The sequence below is a fragment of the Bactrocera oleae genome, chromosome 2, assembly GCF_042242935.1.
Source record: "Bactrocera oleae isolate idBacOlea1 chromosome 2, idBacOlea1, whole genome shotgun sequence".
Lineage (NCBI taxonomy): Eukaryota > Metazoa > Arthropoda > Insecta > Diptera > Tephritidae > Bactrocera > Bactrocera oleae.
The window spans coordinates 24,700,690-24,723,362 of NC_091536.1; the positions used below are offsets into that span (position 1 = coordinate 24,700,690).

Genomic DNA, 22,673 nt, shown 5'->3' on the forward strand with positions numbered 1-22,673 from the left:
ATAGCTAATTTACATACAACTTTCGAAGCAAAGCTAACATAAGTTATATCATAATGAACGCTTTGCTTTTGGAGCTTCTCTCTGATATTAAATATTTCGTGTTTTTTTACTTTTGTCAAATCATTCAAAGTATAAAGCAATCGGAAATATTTTTGTATTGTCATTTGTTATCCTAATAAAATCCCTTGCATAGTAGCATCACGCGGGAATGTTCGAGCCATTCAAGTGCTTAAAAGTTGTAGGGATTTTAGCCTCAGTGAGGATATTAGAAAATTTAAACTTAAGGAGTATATATATAAATATTCATCTAATAGTCAGTACATCTATGAGACTTTTAGGGTGGATATATATGTAGATAATATTTTACATTCTCTGTACATGAGGTTATCGAGTATCAAAATATTTATATCTGTTTATAAGCACATCCCTACTTTCATAGGGAAAATAAAAGAGCAAGAAAGACCGGGGCAACAAATAACATAATGATAACAAATCAGAAATAACAAAAACTGTCAATATGAAACAATGCGATAACGCGAAAAGTGGTCAAAGCTGGAAAGCAAGTATAAGAAAATGTGAAATAGGTGACAGCTAGCAACTAAATAGCGAAAATTGTGAGCAAGGCTTATTCACAAGTTTCTAATTGCAAAGGAAAAAATATCAAATTTAAAGAAAATATTACGTCCTATAATCCGTACTGCAGTGGAAACGGAATAACGTCAATTACGAAACCAAATAATTTTCTATAATTTTCAATATAACCGAAAAATGATTTAGAAAGTAATATATGTTATGTTCCTACAATAAATTTTTGCTATCCAGAAAGTTATTAAGTGTATAAATTACATTAGTTATTTGCAATATATAATCTATTCGCGTTTACCTATAAAATTTGCGTAAATATGCTTACTTTATATTATGCCACTGCTACATTCCTGCAGTCTTGGCGTATAAAGAACGTCTGTGCAGAAATTGGACAGCAATTAGCTCTAAATACGAGCATTTCATTCTACACGTTGCCTACAGAAAATAACGATGGTTTTGGTGAGACAAACAGCGAGCTAAATACTTATTAATTATCAAAATTTTTTTTTAAATATATTTAACGTACCTAATTGTGTGTTCATAGATCCTTCATTAGCGGCATCAGATTTCTGTCACAACCGAAATGCTGCGCGTGTTTCCGAAATACTTTGGTTAAATGGTTCACATCGCGGTTGCTGTCTACATCCGTTGCAAGTGGTGCAACTAAAGCCATGGATATCGTTTGATGAGAATAATACCTCAATGGAGAATAAGCTACTTCCCTTTGCTCACCAACCGAACCCAAAAGCTTTGTTGGATGAGTTTGCTGCTTTAAGAAAAGAAGACATTTTGCATCTCTTATTGGAAGCCGATATTCAACATTGTTATGAGTATAAGAATACCACAAATCATATACGGGTATGCGAAAAAACTAAAACCAAATTTTTAATTGTATAATATCAAAATTGATTTTGCAAATAATTTATCATTTGAGACTTTTGAAGATTAAATTATGAAATTATAAGAAATGGAATGTACATTACCATCTATTACAAAATTCAACATGTTTTTAACTGTTTTTTTTTTTTTTTGAATTTTCGCAGATTGAAAATTTTGGTAAGCTAATAGCATGGAAGGTTGACTCACATCTTGCTGTGCTCATTGAGACTGATGTGAAACATTTTACCAAATTGTTGTTGTCCACATATTTACAAAATAAATTTCTAATTAACGATCAGCTACAATTATTGAGGATTGAGTGTAAGCTAGTGATAAATTATGTGTTATTTTTTAATGCCATATTTAATTCAATAGGACATATGTATACATAAATACACTCTTATTTTAATTTTATTTTTATCTGTAATATAGCAATATGATTAACACAATCTTTCTAAATTGCCAGCTATTAAATATGAGGGTAAACCACAACCCATGAACTTGTTGGCCAGCCATTTGCGCAAGCCTGTACGGCAGTGCGAGTTCGACTTAAGTAATGAGGATTGGCAGCGGCATTTAGAGCATTTACGTGCATTGAGCGTATTAGCTCATCAAGCAACAGAGTTTGAGAGTCAAAAAAATCGTACCGAGGGTAAAACTACAGACGATGTTGTAGTTAAGCCAGATCTTATACCTTACGAGCAAAAGGTAATTGCAAGCGTTGCGAATTTCAAGTCAAGTAATTCACGAGAGTCGGAAAATGTTGACACTACTACTAATGCCGAAAAATCTACCGAAACAGCCGAAACTCTGACGGATGTCAAAACAGCTTCAATTGTCAAACCTAGTAAATCGTCTATGGTGACAAAAGTATCTATAGAAACCGAAAAAGCTGTGAAAATTTCTTCACCTTTGTCCAAAATGAAGACTAAACCGACCGAAATTAGAAAACCAGTCGCCGCTAACACCAGTTCTGATGGCAACGGACACGACAGTCGCTTCAAGACTACCAAGGTCAGTAGAAATTAATTTTAATTACATATGTATTTGTGTATACGAATTAAAATTCGAAAACAATCATTTAGGTTACTGATGCTTCCGCATCATCAATAGAAACACAAAAGTCTTCAAAATCTGCGCTGATATCACCGACTCTTCCACTCACTGATCCACCCATTACCATTTCTGCAGCTGCAGCCATAATAACAACAACTATAGCTCGCGCTAAAATGCCTTCCAACAGTGCGAACCAATCTACTGATTTTGGCAAGATAGGCACAGGAACTGTGTCAACATCATCACAAAAGCAACAATCGATACCTATAGAAACTACCTCGCTACAAAAAAACAAAAATAGCGAAAGCGACTTATCAACTTCCACACACGCATCTACAAGTTATGGCGCATTATCAAATGAGGACCAGAGGAAGAGTCTTAGTTTAAAGCGGTCCGCTATTTCTTGCCCAAGTAAACCAACCAATGTATTTGTTTATTCCGAAAGCGCTAGTTCGCGCGAGGGAGCACTTTCTACACTTAAACATATTTTAGATCGGGAAAGGTGAATAATATTATGTGATCATAAGAATAATTTATATTTTCATATTGTTTACACATACTATACACTTTTTGAAATTCTTTTAAGGTATACAATTTATGCAATGACTCCTCAACAGTTAACACAAAAATATTGGATGGAAAACACTGGACTTTTAGTAGTCTGTGGTAATGTGCCTACAAATGTTGGAGAGATACTAGTTGATTATTTTTTGTGTGGTGGTAGAGTACTCTCTTTATGTTCAGATATACTGAATTTTGTGCTGCCCAACTATCGAACTGCCGAGGTGATTAGAAATTAGTGTACTTTGTTGTTTTTATAAACAGAACAAGTATGGAAGGGCTAAGTTCGGGTGTAATCGAACATTTCATACTCTTGCAACTTGGGTCAAAGCTGGCTAAATACCTTTACTAAAATCATTGGGGACAGAGAAATCGAAGGGCTGATTGCATTAATTTTTTCATTGCTCATGTAAACTTGAGAATTTGTTTTCAAGCAATTTTAATAAAATATAAACATAAACATATGAGTCAGCCGGACGTTTCAAAATCGTGAATATCAGTTATATGGGGGTAAGGCAAGTTTCCGCCCGATTTTATACATTTAAGAAACACATTCTCATAATTTCAATAAAATAACTCCATCATTGGCCGATATACCATATGTGGTATAAAGACAACTGGAAGCTCTTTATATTAGGTATATGGGGGCTAAGAGCAGTATTGACCCAATTCAACTAATTTTAGATACAAGGGTATATTATTACCAAAGGTCTATTCTCCCCGAATTTCAATAATATATCTCACAGATCGACCAATATTTACGGCAAAAAGTCAGCCATACGCACTCGGGTCCACATTTTTGGCGTCTGGGTTCTTCAAAAGTTATGGTATGACGGTCTGTAGCAACATGTTGCAAGAGTATAAAAATTAGCGAACAGTTGTTTAATCTACCTGCACGTATTTTTGGGTTTATTTAGTCAGATATCTTGTTTTTATATAGGTACGTGAAAATGAACTGGTGCAGTTCTCGTATGATAAATGGCAAAAAATAAAAATGATGCATCACATATTTTGTTATCAGCCTTCGCCCGTAAAGAAAAACTTCTCTACGGATAGTGACGATGCTACACAATCAACTACGAGAAAACCGTAAGTTTTTGACTTAAACACTTCTGAAATCACATGCTTAGACTCTTTGTACATACACATAATTACACTGAAAACAATTGAATTTATTTGTAAAGTACATAATTTAAGAGAAGAGATGACGCAAGATGTTTATAAACAATTTTCGTATATATATTTTTTTTTTTTACTTTTTTCAATTGTTTGAGAATGCATAATTGTGTTCATTATAGTACATCCGGTGTAGCTCTCACTTTTTGATTATACCTATATACCTATAAATGAGTTGAATTTTCGCCATTGATCGTCATGAGTTAAGGTGGCGCGATGTTTAATTACATTGTTAAAAATTATAAATCCAATATTGTTTTAACCATTTCGAGTATTTTAAAAATGCGTAGTTCGACCACAGTATAGTTAATTTTACCTTTTTTGGAATATTTTACTAATTTAAATGCATTTTTTTTATTGTTCAATTCTTCTTCTCTAATTTTGTGTAACATTTTTTTTTGTTTTTTTTTAAAACAACAATCATTATGTGTGCGTATACTTATATGTATGTTATTATGCCTTGCCGTTATAAATTTAATTAAATTGTTGTTAATTTATAATATTTACTATTTACATATATTTATATGTATTTGTTTCATTTATAGACGCCCTTTATTTTATTCTGTTGTCTATTTTGTAAATACTGGCTTTGAATGATATGGGAATCTAATAATGAATTTCACTTATAAACATTCTTTCTATAATTCCAAATTTCGGTTTGATTTGCCCCTTTCCGTATACGATTTTTGTTCAAATTTTCTTCACATTTCTTTGTGTGTCTGTTTCCGTTTGCTTTCATTACACCTTTTGCTCGTTCTTGTGTGTGTTGTGGCAATTTCTTCGTACATACATACATACATACATTTATGTGGTGCAAAAACAAAACAAAAAATCGGCCCTTAGAGCTCTAGTGTGTCCAAGGTCTGTCGAACTGCAGGATCTTCGTGGTAAAGTGCACAATCTAGATGTGAAAGTGCTTGGCACTGAGGAAACGTGGAATACACCCAGTTTGTTATTGGCGAACAGCGTGCAAAGCGGAGGATGTGCAGTTTTCTCGCAGGTAATCAACCGTTAAATTGTTTCGTATAAAGATAGAACTTCAATCATTTTCATTAATCCTTCATTACAATTCTGAGTATAGTTTTTTAGTAAGTGACACTCCATTATCAAATATAAAACCATGCATGCGAGTGCAATTCCACCTTTTTAAATTTTTTTTTTGAATAGTTTATAAATCATAATTAAATCACGTGGTCGAATTCAACAAAAAATGGAAACAGTGCTGGCAGTTACAAGTTAAGTAACGGAATTATCCAACCTGACTATATGCAATAATCGTGACAAAAAATTGTTTAACCCTAATATATTCCAGTTATTGTATTGTTATCTCAAAATAAGCAAGACTTTGTTATTGGGATGATAAATTCGTAATTTGAATTTCAGTTAATTTCACTTGCAGACAGATCTATTCGTAAAATTTGGCAGTATGACAAACGTTATTTAGAATACTTTATAGATATTTCAATGGAATATTCTCACAAAAATGTTATTTAAATTATTATTTTAAAATATTTTCTAAAATAATATTTATAAATTTTGAAGGTACATTTGGAAACGAATCCTTTGCAATTCGAAATGGATGAATCTAAGTATAAGATTCTAATGCAGAATGAACAAGTTCGAATGGAAATTTTAGCTCACTTACTAAACAAGCATTTGGATATTAGTGTTCGGCAATTCAACACCATCGGAGACAAATGTACATATCAGGAAGCTTATTTTCTTGGGAAACACGAGGTAAGCATGTTAAAAAAAAATCATTTGTGCATATGTATATTAGAGTGTCCGTTAAGTCACTAGTTGATTTTCTTTCAAACGCCCAGTTGCAGTTTTCCCTAAAAAAAGTATCCAACGGAGACAAGCTCTTTATTTTCAATTTAAACTGAGCCTGAATCATTTTACTTGGGATTTTTTGATATTTTGCAATAATTTTTTTTGTCTCCAAAGCCAATACAACCTTAAAAGAATGATATTCTAATGCCAAATTTTTCGCTTTACAAAAAAATGTCTTAATAACTTTTTTGATCGTTCAGTTTGTATAGCACTCAAATGCTATAGTGGTCCGATATCGGTGGTTGCGACAAATGAGAATCTTCTTAGGGCGAGAAGGACTTGTGCAACATTTCAGATCGATATCTCAAAAACTGGGCTAGCCACCGAGTTTTCGCGTATATACATACAGACGAACTATCTGAACAAATCTTAAATCGAGTCAGCTGGTCATGCTGATCATTTATGTATGATATATATTTTATAGGGCCTTCAACGTTTCCTTCTGGATGTTAAAAACTTCGTGGCATACTTAATATACCCTATTCAGGGTAACCTATATAATATGAAAGTAATATTGATTGATTGATTTATTTAAGCTATAAACAGTTCAACGAAAATTTATTGATATATTTTTTAAAAATTATTTACAGTCCAAATTTGAATTGTTGGAGAAAATTAAGAGTACTGGAGCTAAGAGTAACATTATAACCACTTCCAAATTGACCATACAGTTTTGCGATAAGGGTGATAAACCCAAAAGCGCTAATACAAATGTTCTTCCAATACTTATACATTCCTGTCCGGAGGATTTTTCAACCGTGGAATACTTTGATGTAAGTCAGATTAATATACATAGTTCATATATGTAAAATCAGAGAAATAGTATTTTATTACTGTTCTATGATTTTACAAATATAACAAAAATGTATGCTTAATGCATTTAACATAGAACTTCCTTAATATAGAATTTAAAAACCAAATATATTGGACGACTCGTCATTTATGCACCCTTTGTCAGTACCAGCATGAATGTAATAAGCGATCTGGAGCTAATAGACGGCATTGCGGTTTTGGTGCGTCAACAAACAGAAGGCGTCGGACGTAGCAATAATCAGGTGAGGACAATTTATTAGTCATGAAGTTAGCTTTTCTTCAGACTCAAACGTGGCTGGAATTTCAATTACTTGTATTTTCTCTGTGCAGTGGATTAGCCCTCTCGGTTGTGCTATGTTTTCGTTGCAATTACATTTGTCGTTGGATTCACCCTTGGGTAAACGTTTGCCATTGTTGCAACACATTATCGGTCTGGCTTTGGTGAATACATTAAAAGGAAATCCGACTTATAAGGTAAGGAATAACAATATTTCTATAAGTTGTATAGTGTTAAAGATTAAGCAAGAAAATCCTGAATCGGTCATAATGATGCTTAGTATAATAGACGCGCGTAAGGGAAATATAGTTTCTAAAATATTAAATTATTGCAGTAAATTGAACGAAAATAAATTGTTAGAAACCTATACTATCTGTATGAGAGCTCAATGAAAATACTACCTACCTTAGTCGAACCGAAAACTAATGCATTCCAAATCGAATGTTTGTAGTTGAGATTTACACATATGGTAATCATTATACCCTGAACAAGGTTATTAAGTTTAAAGTTTCTAACATCCAGAAGAAAACGCCGGAGGTACCATAAAGTATATATATAAATTATAGCGCGACGAGCTGACAGGATTTAGTCATATCCGTTTGTCTGTATATAATCGAATTAGTCTCTCAGTTTTGAGATATCGATCTAAAATTTTGCACACGTTTTTTTCTCTCCAAGAAGCACGTTCTTATATGGAATATTCTTTTATTTATCAAAATAATAAATTTATTATTCCAAATTAAGTTCTTGTATAAAAAGTTTATTTTTTTTATTGGTGAGGGGTATTCTCGTTTCGGTGCATAATGTTACAGTTTTTCTTGATATTTTTATACTCTTGCAACATGTACAGAGTATAATAGTTTTGTTCACCTAACGGTTATTTGTATCACCTCAAACTAATCGAGATAAATATAAGGTTATGTATATATGATCAGGATCACAAGACGAGTTGAAATTCGGATGTCTGTCTGTCCGTCCGTCTGTCTGTACAAGATGAAACTTAAGTAAAAATTAAGATATCCTAATGAAACTTGGTACATGTGCTCCTTGGAAAAAAGTGGATGGGCGTAATTGAACCACTGCCACGCCCACAAAACGACATTAACCTTCAGTTGGGTCTACGTAACCGGAACGGACCAGGATTTTTATCTGGCCAAGGACTATCAATTCGGTAGAATTCTGTCGCTACAACAACAACGACGCTGTAAAAATGGATGAACTCGGATGATAACCCCGTCCACTCCCCATATAACGGTTCTATTAAAAACTACTAAAAGCTCGATAAATCAATAAATAAATACGCCAAGGAAATTAAATTTTCAACCCAGGATGTTTCGATAATGCTTTATAGGCCTCTGGACATACGAGCCCGATATATTTGGTATGTCATATTACATTGACATATCGTGCGAAAATGGGCGAAATCGGACTCCGCCTACATCCCATATAACACAATTTTAAATTCCATCTAGTTCTTTCACTTCCCAGTATGCAAATCAATCACAAATGAATGTATCGGAATAAAACTTTGCCTGAATAGTGCGCTTAAAGTAGGCCTTCTGACCAAAAATTGTCTACTACAAGTGTTCAAGCCCCAGATACCGAATATGTGGACCCCAGTTCCTACAGCGAACATTTTATCGAAAATATCGGTCAATCTGTGAGATATGTTATTGAAATTCGGAGCAATCCTTTCCTAATAACAGTATGCTTGTATGTCAACAATGAATTGAATCGGATGAAGGCATCTTTTAGCCATATACCTTATACACGAACTTCCGGTTCCATTATACCGCATATATATCGCAAATATGTTAGTTATCTTATTGAAAACGGACGAGCGTTTTTTTTACTAATAACAAGTATCTTTGCGTCTTAAATTAATAAAATCGGGTGAAAACTTGCTCTAACCCCCATGTAATTAATATCACGATTTTCGAACATCCGACTGATTTTACTCCATATACATATGTATATTGGTGATGGTAAGTGTACCTTAACGAAACTCAGGGAGCATATTATTAGTATATGGCATGTTAATAGTATGTAAGTGGTATTACCAAAAATTAATAAAATCGGGTTAATATATCTCTTAGACTTCATATACTTAAGATTTTCAAACTTTCGGTTGATCTTATAGTGCCGTATACGAGTTACTCCCACTCTCATATACTACATATCGTCACCTAAAATGCAAAAGAACGTATCATCAAAAGAATCGAAATTGAGCTTTTTGGTGATTACGATTCATTATATAAATACTCGTATATTTAGAAAGTTTTAAATTCATGCTATCAGATATCTTTAATGGTATGCGTTTCGATAGTTCATTTTTTCTTTTCCTGTAAACTTGTGAAAAGTGATGTTACGTTATTTTGCATTTTAGATGACGATATGATTTTCGTATTTTCTTAACGTTATGACGGCTATGTCGTTGTGTGTGAGTTATGTATATATAAAATTGCTTGAAAATATGTTCTCAAGTATACCTGGGCAATGTTCAATTTAACGCAATCAGCCCATCCCTTTCTCTGCTCCCAATATAGCATATATAATGATTTCCGACTTTGCTTCCGCCTTTAAACCGTACAGGTTGGTCAAAATGTGTTTTAATATAGTTCCTGAACGATTTAGGGGAGTTCTTGATTATCATAATACGACCGTTAAGTAGATGTAACTTTCAAAACCGAATTGCGCTATTTGAAACACAAGTTCGAATCGTATCAAGATCAGACCCGTCGGTGCCTCATTTCCTAATAATATATGAAGTTTAACAAGTGTTTAGCTCAATTATATTCATTTATTTCACCTTGCACAACTTTATCACATTTTAATGTTGTTTGGGTTCTCGTATCGGATAACAATAGATTAATATGTCATACATTTCATTCTCTAAATTCTTTTATATGCATAGGTATGTACATAAACAATTCAATTTTTTGTTTTAGATAATAAATTTTGGAATATAACTTACTTATATGTACATACACGTGTGTCATTATCATGTTTGCTAATCTCATTGGAATAACTGTCTTTTGGTTATCTATAAAATGTGCAGTAGTCATTTTAATTATCAAAATGTTATGTATTTACAATTGCTTTGTGTCGAAATAATATTTGACAATTATTATTTCTAACGCCACCCCCGACATTACATACTCACATATAATATAATCATAAAGATGGTTATAAAAAAATAAATGAAAAGCTACATTTGTACTTAATAAGTAATAGGAATTAAACAAATGTTATCCATCATGTACAATTTAATTTAAACACTTCATGTTATGGTCATTAAATCTATCCTGTATTTTTTTTATCAACAATTATTTACAATGATTATCAATTAATAATATAATTTCTTTGAAAATTGTACTTGACAGTGGTATATTTGAGTGACCCTACTTCAGGGTATATTTATATACGTACACATTAAGCATGTGCCTATACATTTAAACATAAATGTGTTCGCTTTTAATATTTAAATCTAGTTTACAATAATCTTTTTATTTTGTTTTTGTGCCACTTGCCAAAGTGCCATACTCAATTTATAATTATGTGTGTGCCTCAGTTCCTTTGGGTAGCCGCGCCTTTATTGAGGTACACAACATATTGTAGATTTGATTAAAATACTGACTCTGCGGAACGTGACAATTGTACGGGATGTGACGGGCTGCGCGCCAAACGTTTTTTCGGCAATCGCTCCAAAAGCGAGAGCAACTTTGCGAAATCTGGCCTATCGTCCGCTTGAAATGACCAGCAGTGCATAAGTATGTCTTTGACATCACGCGACGTCTGCAAGTTGGCTAATGTTTGCTTCATACCCCGTCCCACTTGCCAAATAACTGATTCCGGTGGCTGGGACTTGAATGGGAATTCGCCGCATAATAGCTCATACCACACTGTCCCGAATGAATACACATCCGATGTTTTTGAGAAGGGCAAAATCTCTTCGGTCGGCTTAACTGGCATTAGAGCACGCATCAGTTCAGGTGCCAAGTAGCACAGCCACCCATTGGGCACTCCTAGACCCATTTCGCAATATAGCAATTTAGTGGAACTGAATAGACCGAAATCGGTGATAATCACCTTTCCGTTCTCTAAGAAAATATTCTTTGTGCGTAAGTCCTTGTGATGAATGCCACGAGCGTGTAGATAGCCCATACCTTGTGAGATTTGTTGGGCTACCAGCGTTGTACGGTTGATGGTAAATTTATCGCGACGTGCGTGAATGTAGGTGTAAAGTGTATTGCCTTTACACAATGACGTAACAATGGCTAAATGGGGTGGGTTCATGCATGCACCCATAAATAGTACTAAATTTTCATGACGAGTCTTCTTAAAATTGGCCACTTCCAATTTAAATGCCTCTAACATGTGCTCATCGTCCAGGTAGTCTTCTTTGAGTAATTTAACCGCCACATCACCATGCCATAAGGCCCGATGTACGGTACCAAAGCGTCCCTTCCCGATTGATTCCAGCAAATGCAAATCATCATAGGGTATGTCCCATTCTTTTAGCGACAAAGAATTTTGTCGCGGCCAATTTCCCGAATCACCATCTTCGGTAGAATCTAATCTGATCGGTGTGCGATCAGAGTCAGTACTGGCTGAAGTACTACCCGACAATGAGACGGTTTTATCACTATCATTCGATTTGTGTGTATCGGCAAGTTCGGAAAATGGATCGCGCTTATCGACACCGGCTGAGCTGAGCTTACGCGGGTAAAACGAACCTGTTGTGCTGACAATGCTTGAGCTGATGGAATGTACGGTGCTGTTTGTGGAAGCAGTTACGGCCGGAACATTAGTAGAGCTATAATAAGATCCCACGCATGTAACTACAGTGTTGTTTGATAAACTATCACTGCCATGACTCGATTTGTTGATTGAAGATGTTAGTGAATTGTTGCCATCGTGTAAATCCGACTGCTGCGAGCAATTGAATTCGCCACTCGTCGAATCGGTTCCACTGTTTTGCGAGGAATACAGTGTTTGTGTAGTACCACCCGCAGCTTGATTACAGTTAGATGTGATGGTTACATCTGGAAAATTGAAAAGACTTGCGTGCTTGTGGAATGAGGATGGAGTGGATAGCATGTTGGAACTCGTACTTGAGCTACCACCACCGGAAGAGCTCATCATATTACCACCACTCGGAATAAAAACAGCTCCCGTATGTGCTGTTACATGCTGTTGTTGAAGATTGAATAGTGCTGGACTAGACGGACTTGAGCTATTACAACTCGAGGCAGGTGAACTGCTATCACGCTTTTGTCTTTGAATTGGTGATGTATTCGCTGTGGTCTGATTGTGTTGCATCGAAGCAAATCCTCCATGATCATTAATTGTTTTCTTAAACTCATCAACAAATTCGGAGGGTAGGCCACATGATGGTGGTACGTTTTGTTCACAGTCCTTATGACAACGATACTTGCATTCTCTGCACTTGAGACCGAAGAACATTTGTTTTTGACAAAGGTCACACGTTGACATAACCTGGAAGACCTTGGCAAAACGATGTGATATCGTGTGCCCCATGCCTAATGGCAATGTGCCCGGAGATCTTGGTACTTGAAGATTGTTTGGATTATTATTATTTTCTACAAAAACATCCGAGCTAGCAGACGAAAAACTATCAGGGCTCGGATCTGTGTTCAGGCGGGGACGTGACAATGTCGATTTGTTGTTTGTCATCATTGCTGCGCCAACTACCGATGACGCTAATGATTGTGATTGTGGAGATCCAGTACTTGACAATGGCGTGTCGCGAAATTGAGACCCATTTGATTTGGATTTGGCTAATGGTATCATTGTACCGTCCGGATTGCTGGCAGGTATATTGGAAACAATACTGGAAATATGTGTAGGCGTATGTTGTTGCATATTCGACAATAACGTCTGATGTTTTTTCATTGGCGGCGGTGTGCCAGCCGGTTTGCTACGTTGTGGTGTGCCATTCACACTGCTTCCTCCACTGCATATCGTACCGAAATTGCTGATTATACTAGTGGGTGTGAATGGAGAGTTCGGTGGGGATGGTGTTAGTGTCAGTGTTAGTGTAGAACCTTGTATACTAGACGAATCGTCAGTAGCATTATTGATTGCGGCAGTTGATGATGATTTGCAACTGTGATCGTGTGAAGGCGACTGACGACTATTTCCCGCTGATTGGTGATGGTGTGGTTTTCCTTGTTTTGTAAGCATTCGATGTGGTCGTGGCGAGGCTGTTACGCCGATATTTCCCATACTGCTACGGTGATGGTGATGATTATGATGACGATCCCATGAGTCCCAAAACAATTGTTCAGTCAGAGGTTCTTTCTTCTCAATAGAAACATTATTTCCACCTATGGCGCTTTTGGTGGAGTTTTCACTCTCCAGAATACTTAGGCTTTCTTTACATTTACGTAAGTTCTGCATAGCAGTTGTTAGCCTTCTTATATCTTCATCTTTTCGATAACTTGGATTATTGCTTAACAAATGCTTAAGTTCCTCATCACTCTGTTCGAGCAGTTGCTCTAATGTGGACAATCGAGTTAGGCAAATATTTGATGATTCTTGACTTATTCCCACAACTCGTAACCATTTTTTTAGCTCTGTGCAAGTAGTATGAGGCAAACCGCTTGCTGGTATTCTTTCATTTAAACGTGACTTGGTTAATAACAATTTTGAGAACATTCGAACTAATTTTGACTCAAGACTACGAATTTCTTGCTGGGTTAAAGTAGCGCTTGTGGCACATTGAGTACGCAAACCCTCCAAACGATCTGCTGAAATGTCTATCATATCCTGTATGACATCAAGATCGTTGACCGGTAACGGTGCTGTGTCTGCGGATGGCGTGGTCATTTTTCGGGGGTAGCGATGGTGACGATGGCAGGGTGGAGTACTATCCGGTTACTGCATTAAAATACAATATGTACATACTGAATTAAATTAGACGTGTTATGGAAATTAACTAGTACAATACTTCGAATGCATTTTGATATAATATAAAATATTTTTATAACTACGCATACATATGTACATATATACATTGTTTGTTTATATATTGCTGACACCCAAAATGCACTATTCAGACGGTATCATAATGTTCACACATTGTCTTTTTTTGATTTTGTTGTTTGTTTGCTGCTTTGGTTTCGGACGAAGTCGGCTTTTTGCCGCATATTGCTCGTTTCTTCTACCATCCGTCTTAACTACTTGTCTAGCATATCCTTAGATGGTAACGAAAAATGCGCAACAAAAAAAGTACAAGCCAACAATCGATTTTTCATTTGTATATGAATTAAGTTCGCAAGTGTAGAACAATGGCTTAAAATACGAAATACAAAATAGTAAACCATTGCGTTACACCTGCATATGCAACTATATATGCAAAATGAATTCGACGCCAATTCTGGTAACATTGTAATTACAAATACGTTCTTTTTTTTATTTGATATAGCACAGATCATTGCGACTTCCAGACAATGTTTGAGAAATACATTTATTATTTGTATAATGTATATATATTAGATATTATATTCTATTATTTGAACACATTTCAAAAGAATTTCACTTACTTCTTCTTTTAAAGCAACTTTGTTATAGGCTGCTTTTTTAAGAAAAAATAAACGTAATTTTTCGGTAAAAACTCGTGCTGAAAAATTTGTAGTATTTTAAAGACAACTAAACTAGCGAGTAAGTACAATAGCGATTACACGAATATCAGCAATAACAGAATGTAATAAACGAGCTGCCACATTATTCATAAATGCTTTATGACAATACTAATGTTACATGCACACTAACTTTTCCCCCATATAAATGATAAGTATTTAAAATTCATAACTTGTTTTCTCTTTAAAAGGATCTTGACATTCGTTTAAAATGGCCCAACGACATTTATGCAAATGGCCTGCAAAAGATTGGTGGCCTTATTGTGAAAACAACAATGTTTGGTTCGAAAATCATCGCAAATATTGGATGCGGAATCAATTTAGATAATGAAAAACCTACAACTTGTATTAATTCCATGATTGGAAAATATAATCAAACAAATCGTACGAATATATCAATTCTTAAATATGAAGAATTCATTGCGTTAACATTTAATGAAATTGAAATCATCCTAGAGAAGGTGAAGTCCGGCGATTTTGATTACTTTTATGATCTTTATTACGAACATTGGCTACATAAGTATTATTTGCACTATACTTTTTTGTATTAATATATATCATACTTAATTTTTTATAGTTTACAAAAGGTAAATATATGCGACAAGTTCGGAAGCCAACAAGAGGCGACTGTCATTGGTATTAACGATATTGGTTATCTCCAAGTTAGGACAGTTGACGGTACAATAGAAACAGTTCAACCGGATGGAAACAGTCTTGACATGCTGCAGGGACTAATAGTGCCTAAATATAATTGAAATAATTGAATAGAAAGCAAAAGCCTTTTACGAATTATGTTCTAAATTCATAAAATCGCTATTTGTTAAAGTGCATTTGAAATCTATTTAATATATAATACAAGTGTTGTTTCTTAGGTATGTTGAAAAAAACTAATATAAGGCTTACTAAATATTTGTTAACAAATTTGCCATGACATTGAGAACTATTTACGAATATAGACTTTGAAAATCAAAAAAATTAAAAATATGGAATTTGTATATCGTATCCAACTACTAGAAATTAGTTTATCTAAAGAACTATAAAATCAGTTCAGCGTTAAGCAATATAATAACAAAAAACAAAATTAATAACATAATTGGTCTGATATATAATGTTAAATATGTGAATTACTTAGCTGATCATACACGATATTTTGTTAATGTGCTTATGATATATATTTACTTATTTTAGATTATATTTACTTATTTTAGATTATATTTACTTAGTTTTGATTATCAATTATTTATGAGCTTTTGCACGAACGTGAACTACAGTTACATATATGTCTTATTATAAAATCGACTTTTTTTTTATTTCTTGTTATTAGGTTTTACTTAAACTATAAAATATTTTTTGTATTTTCTGTTAGTAAAGAGCTTTTTACTATTAACCGTTCTAGCATATACAATTTTGTTCCTTGTTCTTACTTTCATATTTAGTAGGCTATACAGAACTTAGCATCATAGTCTATTAGTGTAGTTAGCCAAATATAATAATAGATTTTGTATAGCTTTTTTTAGTTAAAAATATAAATGTATACATTATTATTACGAAAATAATACATATATATTCTAATATATAAGCTTGATATTCTGTAACGCCTATAAATAAAGTGTTAAAAACCAAATTCCAGATATAAAATTCAGATATATTAAGAGAAGAGTTTTTCTTAACAAATCAATAATTTGATTTACCATTATTAACGAAGAATAAAAATATTAATTTCAATCACTGAAGTTTGGAATAATTTTCCTCGACGGACATCAATGTACTTGTGTAAAAATTGCTATGGGATTGTGGGGGTAAGTTTTAGTAAATTTGCGTAAAATAATATTTTTAAATATTTACTTTGTTGTTGGTCTCCCACATACTGTGTAGGGTTAACAATGGAAACTTTTTACCTTTTAAACTGAAGTTCTGTGGAGACTACAACACTGTTTGCTTGAAATGTCATTCGTATTTCTCTTATCCGTATTTCGCAGATAAATTTTTTAGTCTGTGAAGTAAAATTGCATTTTATATGTGGCTATTTGAAAGTTTTATTGTAAAGATAATGCTCATGTAATACAAATTTCCTTCAAATATTAGAGGAATTCACAAATAAAAATTATTCTACCAAGTGTAATTTTGTTGTAATAATTTATGTAAGATTGCATATATATACAAATATGTGCATGTAAAGTATCTGGATTTTCCTTTAAATATAAATAGATCAAATGTATATAAGAATCCTAAAGTTAAAAAATTTGTGCGTGTGTCTTGTGAGTGGCTGTAGGAAGGACATTGATTAGAGGTTATATTAATAAGCTTATAGCTATACGAGAATAAAGAGGAGACACGAACATGGCACAACGCAACAATGCACGCATCGATCGCTTTGCTCAGATGACAAAGCAGGAGGAGATAATAGCAAAGAAACGACAGGAGATTTTGGAGAAACAAAGAACAGTGCAACTGGCCAAAGCAGTGGCAGCAGCACAGACTTTAGCTGCAAAAATGAAGTCAGACATTAATGGTACTGAAACAACTGAAGTAATAAATGAGACGTGTGTGGATATTAAAAAAGATGACACTTTACTTTCAACGTCAATTATTGCTGAGTTGACACCTAAAGAAAAGCCATCCACCAGTGATAAAAGGTTTGCATAACAAATTAGTATTCATTCAAATATTTTAACATTTACAATTTTGTTAGCGATTCGTTGGTAAAAAGTAAAAAGGAGGAAGTAGCTGACTCAACCACCGCAAAATCGTTAAATTGTTTCACGGGAAAAACTGGAAAAATATCATTTGGTTTAAAACGTTTACAGGCGCCAGTTACTGAACAACCACCACCAAAAGTGGTTAATTCTTTCTGTAATGATGGGTCATTTTTGGAAAACTTCAAAAAAATTTTAGAGAAGCATGAGCCAAAGCAAACACAGGTTATATCAACGTGAGTATATCAGAAGTTAAGTTGCATTTTGCACATTTGTATATGTTTGTTTATTTATAGTCCAGAATCAAATGCGGATTCTGCAATACCTGATCAGCCATCTGCGACTCAGCCCAACGAAGACGGTGTAGTGGAATCGAACAGGTCAATAGACTCGCCTGCGCAAGGTCAGCACGAGATTGTGCAAAAATCTCAACAACAATCCATTTCACAATCAAGTATACAACAATCTCTGTCGCACCCAATTGTGTCGTCGATGACTCCGGCACCAATGCAGCTTATGCGGTCAATGCAACCGCAACAACAAACACAGCTTCAGCAACTTCCAACGCTACAACATCAGCCACAGCCATCAATCCAACAACAATCGGGGCAAACAAGTCTTTTGCACCCACCTCCACCAGCTCAACCACCATTTCTTTTTAATCATCCACCACAACCGCCGCCTGTGCCACCACCCCATCCTATGCCGGGAGCATTTTTTGCCGCCGCTCCGCCCCCTCCCCCTCCACCTCAGCTACCCATGGCTTTAACCTTGGGGCCGCTGTATATGATACCAGCGCCTGAGCCTATGCAACTGAATACCATACCGGCGCCAAAGGAATTTGATTTGAATGCCATACCTAATCCACAGATGAACGTGGAGGCAATTCAAATGCCACACGGTATACAACAGCGACATCATCAGGTATTGCAAGCACAACAACCACAACAACACGATCAAATGCTACAAATCCAACCACATCAACAATTGCAACAAATGCAAAAACCATTAAGTGACCATACAAAACCTCCACCGCCACCTCCGCAACTGCCGCCACAGTTGCAACAATTGCAAGGTCAACTGCCGCCACTATTACAACATGCACAGCAATTTCCAGCAAACCACCCGCACCAACAGCAACAACAACCACTATCACAGCAAACACCGCCACCACCTCCACCACCGCAGCAACAACAAGTCGAAGATCAAAGCAGTCCCACTCGAAAAGCAGGTGTGTATTAATGGGCAATTCTTAAGTAATGTTGGGAAAAACGCCAATTTGTTTATGTATGGATATTTTTCGTGCCTGAAAGCGCCTTAACCGTATTCGACACATTCAAATAGGTGTCAAAAACAGTTATAATTAGATTTGCTTCTTAAACGATATGTCATTGGATTATTATTTGAAATTAAGGCTGCTTCAGTGTGCTATTTAACTGTGGGTAAACTAAGGCATCTTTGTTTTTTAATTCCAGTTTTCTTATACATACATACATACATAAATTTTTTGGTGCCTTCTTCGCTAAGCTTGATTTTAAAGGATTTTATGTAGTTTTTTCAGACAACAATGACCACAGTTGCTCGCGCATACAGTTACCAACAACTGTTGAACACTTAATCGAGTTGGTTGGCGAAAATGGGGATGGTTATGAAGATAAAATACGTTCGCATAAAAACGAACTGCATCCGGCATTGTGGTAAATTTTGTTGTTTTGCATATTCATACTATGTATTTTTTTTTTCTGTTTGTGGTAAAAAACATATACAATGCATTTACGGAAAACGTAGTATTAGTAGATATTTAAAGGGTTAGGTGTAGTCAGAGACATGAAAAAATTACAATTCTAAATATTTCTTCTTTGCCAGTAAATTATTTTATTTTATAAAAGTAAAAATATAGCATACTTAAATAAGATTTCGACTTGACTTGATAGAAATTAAAAAAAAATAATAATAATTTTAAAAGTAGTGGTTGTTTATGTTTATCCAGTCCCAACCGAAGCTTCTTGCGTTGACCAACACTAGTCGACAAAAAAATAATAACTTTATTAGTGATAAGCTATGGTTATGAGCTGGCCAAACCTTTTTTTTAATTAACAAAATGACGCCCTCGGGAATGTTTTTCCAGATTTTCCAACCAAAAAACCAACAGTTGCTAAAAAAATCCTTCGATTAAGGCACTAATTTTTCATGGTTTCAAACGGTGGTCACCAGTTCAAAAAATAGTTTTAGGAGTTTTAGGAAAAACGCATTTGAAGTTTTCTTATCGAATAACTCGTCATTCCGGATTTACTTCGATTTTTTTGATTACCTCTAGTCCCTTAAATGCAACGGGAATGCGCGAGGGCAATATACGGCTTCAGCGGTGCATAATGGACATAGAAACACATGCTAAAAGCTTTAGCGTACAGCTAATTCTTCCAAAAAACATTCATTCTAATTGCTATTTGTTTGTCTATAAATGGAATCGGCCCGGATTTTTATCCGGACAAGTACTGTAAACTCGACAGCATTTCTCAAAGTTAGTTGGGGAATGTTTTCTGCCGCTCCAACAACAATAACAACAACATACATATGTACATATGAAAAAAATTCGATTTACTTGTTTTAAGTTCTGTAAAATACTGTTTTTGAACATGTTTATTTGCTTATAAAAGTATGTGTAGCTGAAAGTGTGAAAGCTAGTCTAAAATGAAATACATGGTTTGTGGATATGAACATTTTTGTAATGTGCAACGAATTTACCACACATTCTGCCTCGTTTTGGAGAAATAAAACAACAGCAACTATTAACGGGATATCAGCGTGAGTCAGCGTTTACCTCAGGACATTCTGTGAATGAGAGTAGAGTGCCAACGTTTTCGTTTATGCGAAAGCGTCCAAACGATTAAATTAAAATGCGTGTAAAATAATTAAAAAAAGGCATCTAAGCATTGATCACAGGACAAAATCGATATATGGTACCGCCAGCGCTACCGTTAATATATAAAAATGTTTTTTTTTTTCGATTTATGTTTGTTTTCATTATCGATTTTATTCGAATTTTAATTTAGGTTTCTGTTTGAAAAAAATTGCGAGCAATATCACAATTACCGGCAACAATTGAATGGACATCGTCGCCGCAAGCCACACGATCAGCAGGTGCAAGGGCACAGTCAACAGCAATGCAAATCGCCAAAGCAACAGCAAAGGTCGAATCAGCCGCTAACGCGCTCCGATAATCAAAATCCAATTGAAGTGGATGAGGATTCCAGCGACAGTGGCGAGCTGCAAGAGCACCAACAGGAAGCGCTTTACCGCTACCATCAGAAGCAAAGACAACAGCAACAACAGCGTGAACAATCATCGCCACAAGGTGTGAACGAACATGATGCAGCTGATAAATATGACCCAGAGTCGGCTATAAGCGGTGATGTGGACTCAGATGACGAATACATGCGCGGTATGTTGGATCGCAATCGTGATAATTTAAAGCGTCGCATTGAGTGCCGCAATGAGCTGAGTGAAGAAGAGCGTCAAGAACGTGAAGCTGAAGCTGAGTTGGAGGAGCAACGTCGCCAAGAGCGCAAGAAGCAGCGCAAAAGTCGCTGGGGCGAGAAAGTGCTGGCGTCCACCAGCGCCGGTGCCCCTTCAGATACATTGTCAAGTGAGCAAAGCCAAAGTGTGATGATATCTTGCACATTTTATTTAGTAATGCTAATTTAATTTTTTGTTTTAGATGTACCTACTTCATTTGCCAATCAAAATAAACCGATGCTGTCCGCCATAACACGCAATGATCCAGCATTGCTGCAATATGCGCGTCTTAATTATGGTTCCACTAATCTTAGCGAAGAGGACTGGAAGAAGTGCGAAGAGCACTATAAAGTGAATTTGTTGTATCAGGACATGATGCGAAAGCGACAAGAGATCGATCGTCTCGCACGTAGCGGCAAATTTAAATATGAATACGACTCGGATGAAGACGTCGATGGTGGCACATGGGAGCATAAATTACGTTGCGCTGAGATGGAAGCCACCAAATTATGGGCAACAGCATTGACGAAACAAAGTGAGGGCAAACATCATATTGGTGACTTTTTGCCACCCGAAGAACTAAAGAAGTTCATGGAACAATATGAAGCGAAGAAGAGTAACCGTCAACCCGATTTGAGCGATTACAAGGAGTATAAATTGAAGGAGGACAATATTGGTTTTCAAATGTTACAAAAATTAGGCTGGAAAGAAGGACAGGGTTTGGGCACAGATGGCGCCGGTATAGTTGATCCAGTTAATAAGTGAGTTTGAAAAGAATTATATTTATGAAGTTTGTAACATCCAGAAGGAAACGTCGAATACCCTATAAAAAATGTAAATAAATGTCTGTCTGTGTATATGCGAACTAGTCCCACAGTTTTTGAGATATCGATTTTCACGCGTCCATTTCGCCCAAAGAAGTTGCTCATTGCTCGAAAAATCTAATATCAGACATTATAGCATACATATAGCTGCCAAATCAAGTTCTTGTATCGAAAACTTTTTTATTTGACGAGATATCTTCATTGAATATGGAAACTTTTTTGATTGTGAAGGGTATTATAGCTTCGGTGCAACCGAAGTTAACTATTTTCTTGTTTTGTTCTCGCACACGTTTCTAATTATATTTATATAATACTTGTAAAAAAACAACTAAATTTAAGCTTAAAAATTACTTTAACCTTTAAGGGCACCGCAAAGGGACGGTAACCAGGGTCTGGGTGTGGCCAGTGCCGCTACGCCTGAGGATTGCGACAATGAATATGATGCATACCGTAAACGCATGATGTTAGCTTATCGTTTTCGACCCAATCCACTGGTATTTTCTTTTTTTTTTAAATTTACTGAATTGATAATTTCTATTACGCCAATTTTTTTTACAGAATAATCCTCGTCGCGCCTATTATTAAACGGAAATGCGGGCACATTATTCGCAAAAGGTTGTGGATGGAGTAAAATTTTTCAGTCTTAATGCGATTTACAAATATATACTGATATTTATGTACATTTACGTATTAACTATGACGTAAAATATCCTTTAATCCAACAAGTTCTCTTTAAAACGACAAAGTGTAAAACAATTATTCATGCATAAAATACGAAGTAATTACAGAATAC

The 22,673-nt window shown here is 35.2% G+C and overlaps 3 protein-coding genes and 1 long non-coding RNA gene across 7 annotated transcripts; 2 read left to right on the forward strand and 2 right to left on the reverse strand.

Annotated features, from left to right (window-relative positions):
• Nucleotides 1–448: 448 nt before the first annotated feature.
• Nucleotides 449–16,501, forward strand: Hcs (holocarboxylase synthetase-like protein). 2 transcript variants are annotated; one of them, XM_070112808.1, is made up of 14 exons: nt 449–1,044; nt 1,130–1,443; nt 1,629–1,785; nt 1,931–2,478; nt 2,550–3,022; nt 3,107–3,305; nt 4,022–4,170; nt 5,119–5,257; nt 5,800–5,994; nt 6,681–6,863; nt 6,996–7,145; nt 7,234–7,377; nt 15,036–15,364; nt 15,422–16,501. In XM_070112808.1, exons 1-14 carry the CDS (start codon nt 903–905, stop codon nt 15,597–15,599), a joined length of 3,300 nt encoding a protein of 1,099 aa, XP_069968909.1. In that variant the 5' UTR covers nt 449–902; the 3' UTR covers nt 15,600–16,501. The 2 variants fall into 2 exon arrangements, with proteins under 2 accessions (XP_069968909.1, XP_069968908.1); XM_070112807.1 differs by having other exon boundaries at nt 451–1,044; nt 5,101–5,257.
• Nucleotides 9,961–14,883, reverse strand: ksr (kinase suppressor of ras). Of its 2 annotated transcripts, none has more exons than XM_014235654.3 (2): nt 14,749–14,883; nt 9,961–14,083 (listed from the first exon to the last, which is right to left on the reverse strand). In XM_014235654.3, exon 2 carries the CDS (start codon nt 14,030–14,032, stop codon nt 10,805–10,807), a length of 3,228 nt encoding a protein of 1,075 aa, XP_014091129.2. In that variant the 5' UTR covers nt 14,033–14,083; nt 14,749–14,883; the 3' UTR covers nt 9,961–10,804. The 2 variants fall into 2 exon arrangements, with proteins under 2 accessions (XP_014091129.2, XP_014091127.2); XM_014235652.3 differs by having other exon boundaries at nt 9,961–14,109; nt 14,749–14,877.
• Nucleotides 16,145–16,926, reverse strand: LOC118683695 (uncharacterized). The gene is made up of 2 exons (XR_004979524.2): nt 16,690–16,926; nt 16,145–16,627 (listed from the first exon to the last, which is right to left on the reverse strand). It is a non-coding gene; the product is annotated as an uncharacterized lncRNA (long non-coding RNA).
• LOC106618080 (SURP and G-patch domain-containing protein 1) lies at nt 16,845–22,672 on the forward strand. 2 transcript variants are annotated; one of them, XM_036377211.2, is made up of 9 exons: nt 16,845–16,985; nt 17,053–17,480; nt 17,537–17,776; nt 17,837–18,771; nt 19,093–19,237; nt 20,594–21,201; nt 21,259–21,817; nt 22,245–22,374; nt 22,439–22,672. In XM_036377211.2, exons 2-9 carry the CDS (start codon nt 17,185–17,187, stop codon nt 22,463–22,465), a joined length of 2,940 nt encoding a protein of 979 aa, XP_036233104.2. In that variant the 5' UTR covers nt 16,845–16,985; nt 17,053–17,184; the 3' UTR covers nt 22,466–22,672. The 2 variants fall into 2 exon arrangements, with proteins under 2 accessions (XP_036233104.2, XP_036233108.2); XM_036377215.2 differs by lacking the exon at nt 16,845–16,985 and having other exon boundaries at nt 17,001–17,480; nt 20,594–21,186.
• The last annotated feature ends 1 nt before the right edge of the window (nt 22,673 follows it).

Excerpts from the sequence above, each read along its gene's own strand:
- Hcs (XM_070112807.1), top strand. The coding sequence starts at position 903 with ATGCTTACTTTATATTATGCCACTGCTACATTCCTGCAGTCTTGGCGT. Across the intron at positions 5,258-5,799 it reads GATGTGCAGTTTTCTCGCAG|GTACATTTGGAAACGAATCC; the intron begins GTAATCAACCGT and ends TAAATTTTGAAG. Across the intron at positions 15,365-15,421 it reads TACGAACATTGGCTACATAA|TTTACAAAAGGTAAATATAT; the intron begins GTATTATTTGCA and ends AATTTTTTATAG.
- LOC106618080 (XM_036377211.2), top strand. The coding sequence starts at position 17,185 with ATGGCACAACGCAACAATGCACGCATCGATCGCTTTGCTCAGATGACA. Across the intron at positions 17,481-17,536 it reads CCATCCACCAGTGATAAAAG|CGATTCGTTGGTAAAAAGTA; the intron begins GTTTGCATAACA and ends CAATTTTGTTAG. Across the intron at positions 22,375-22,438 it reads GTTTTCGACCCAATCCACTG|AATAATCCTCGTCGCGCCTA; the intron begins GTATTTTCTTTT and ends TTTTTTTTACAG.
- ksr (XM_014235654.3), bottom strand. The coding sequence starts at position 14,032 with ATGACCACGCCATCCGCAGACACAGCACCGTTACCGGTCAACGATCTT.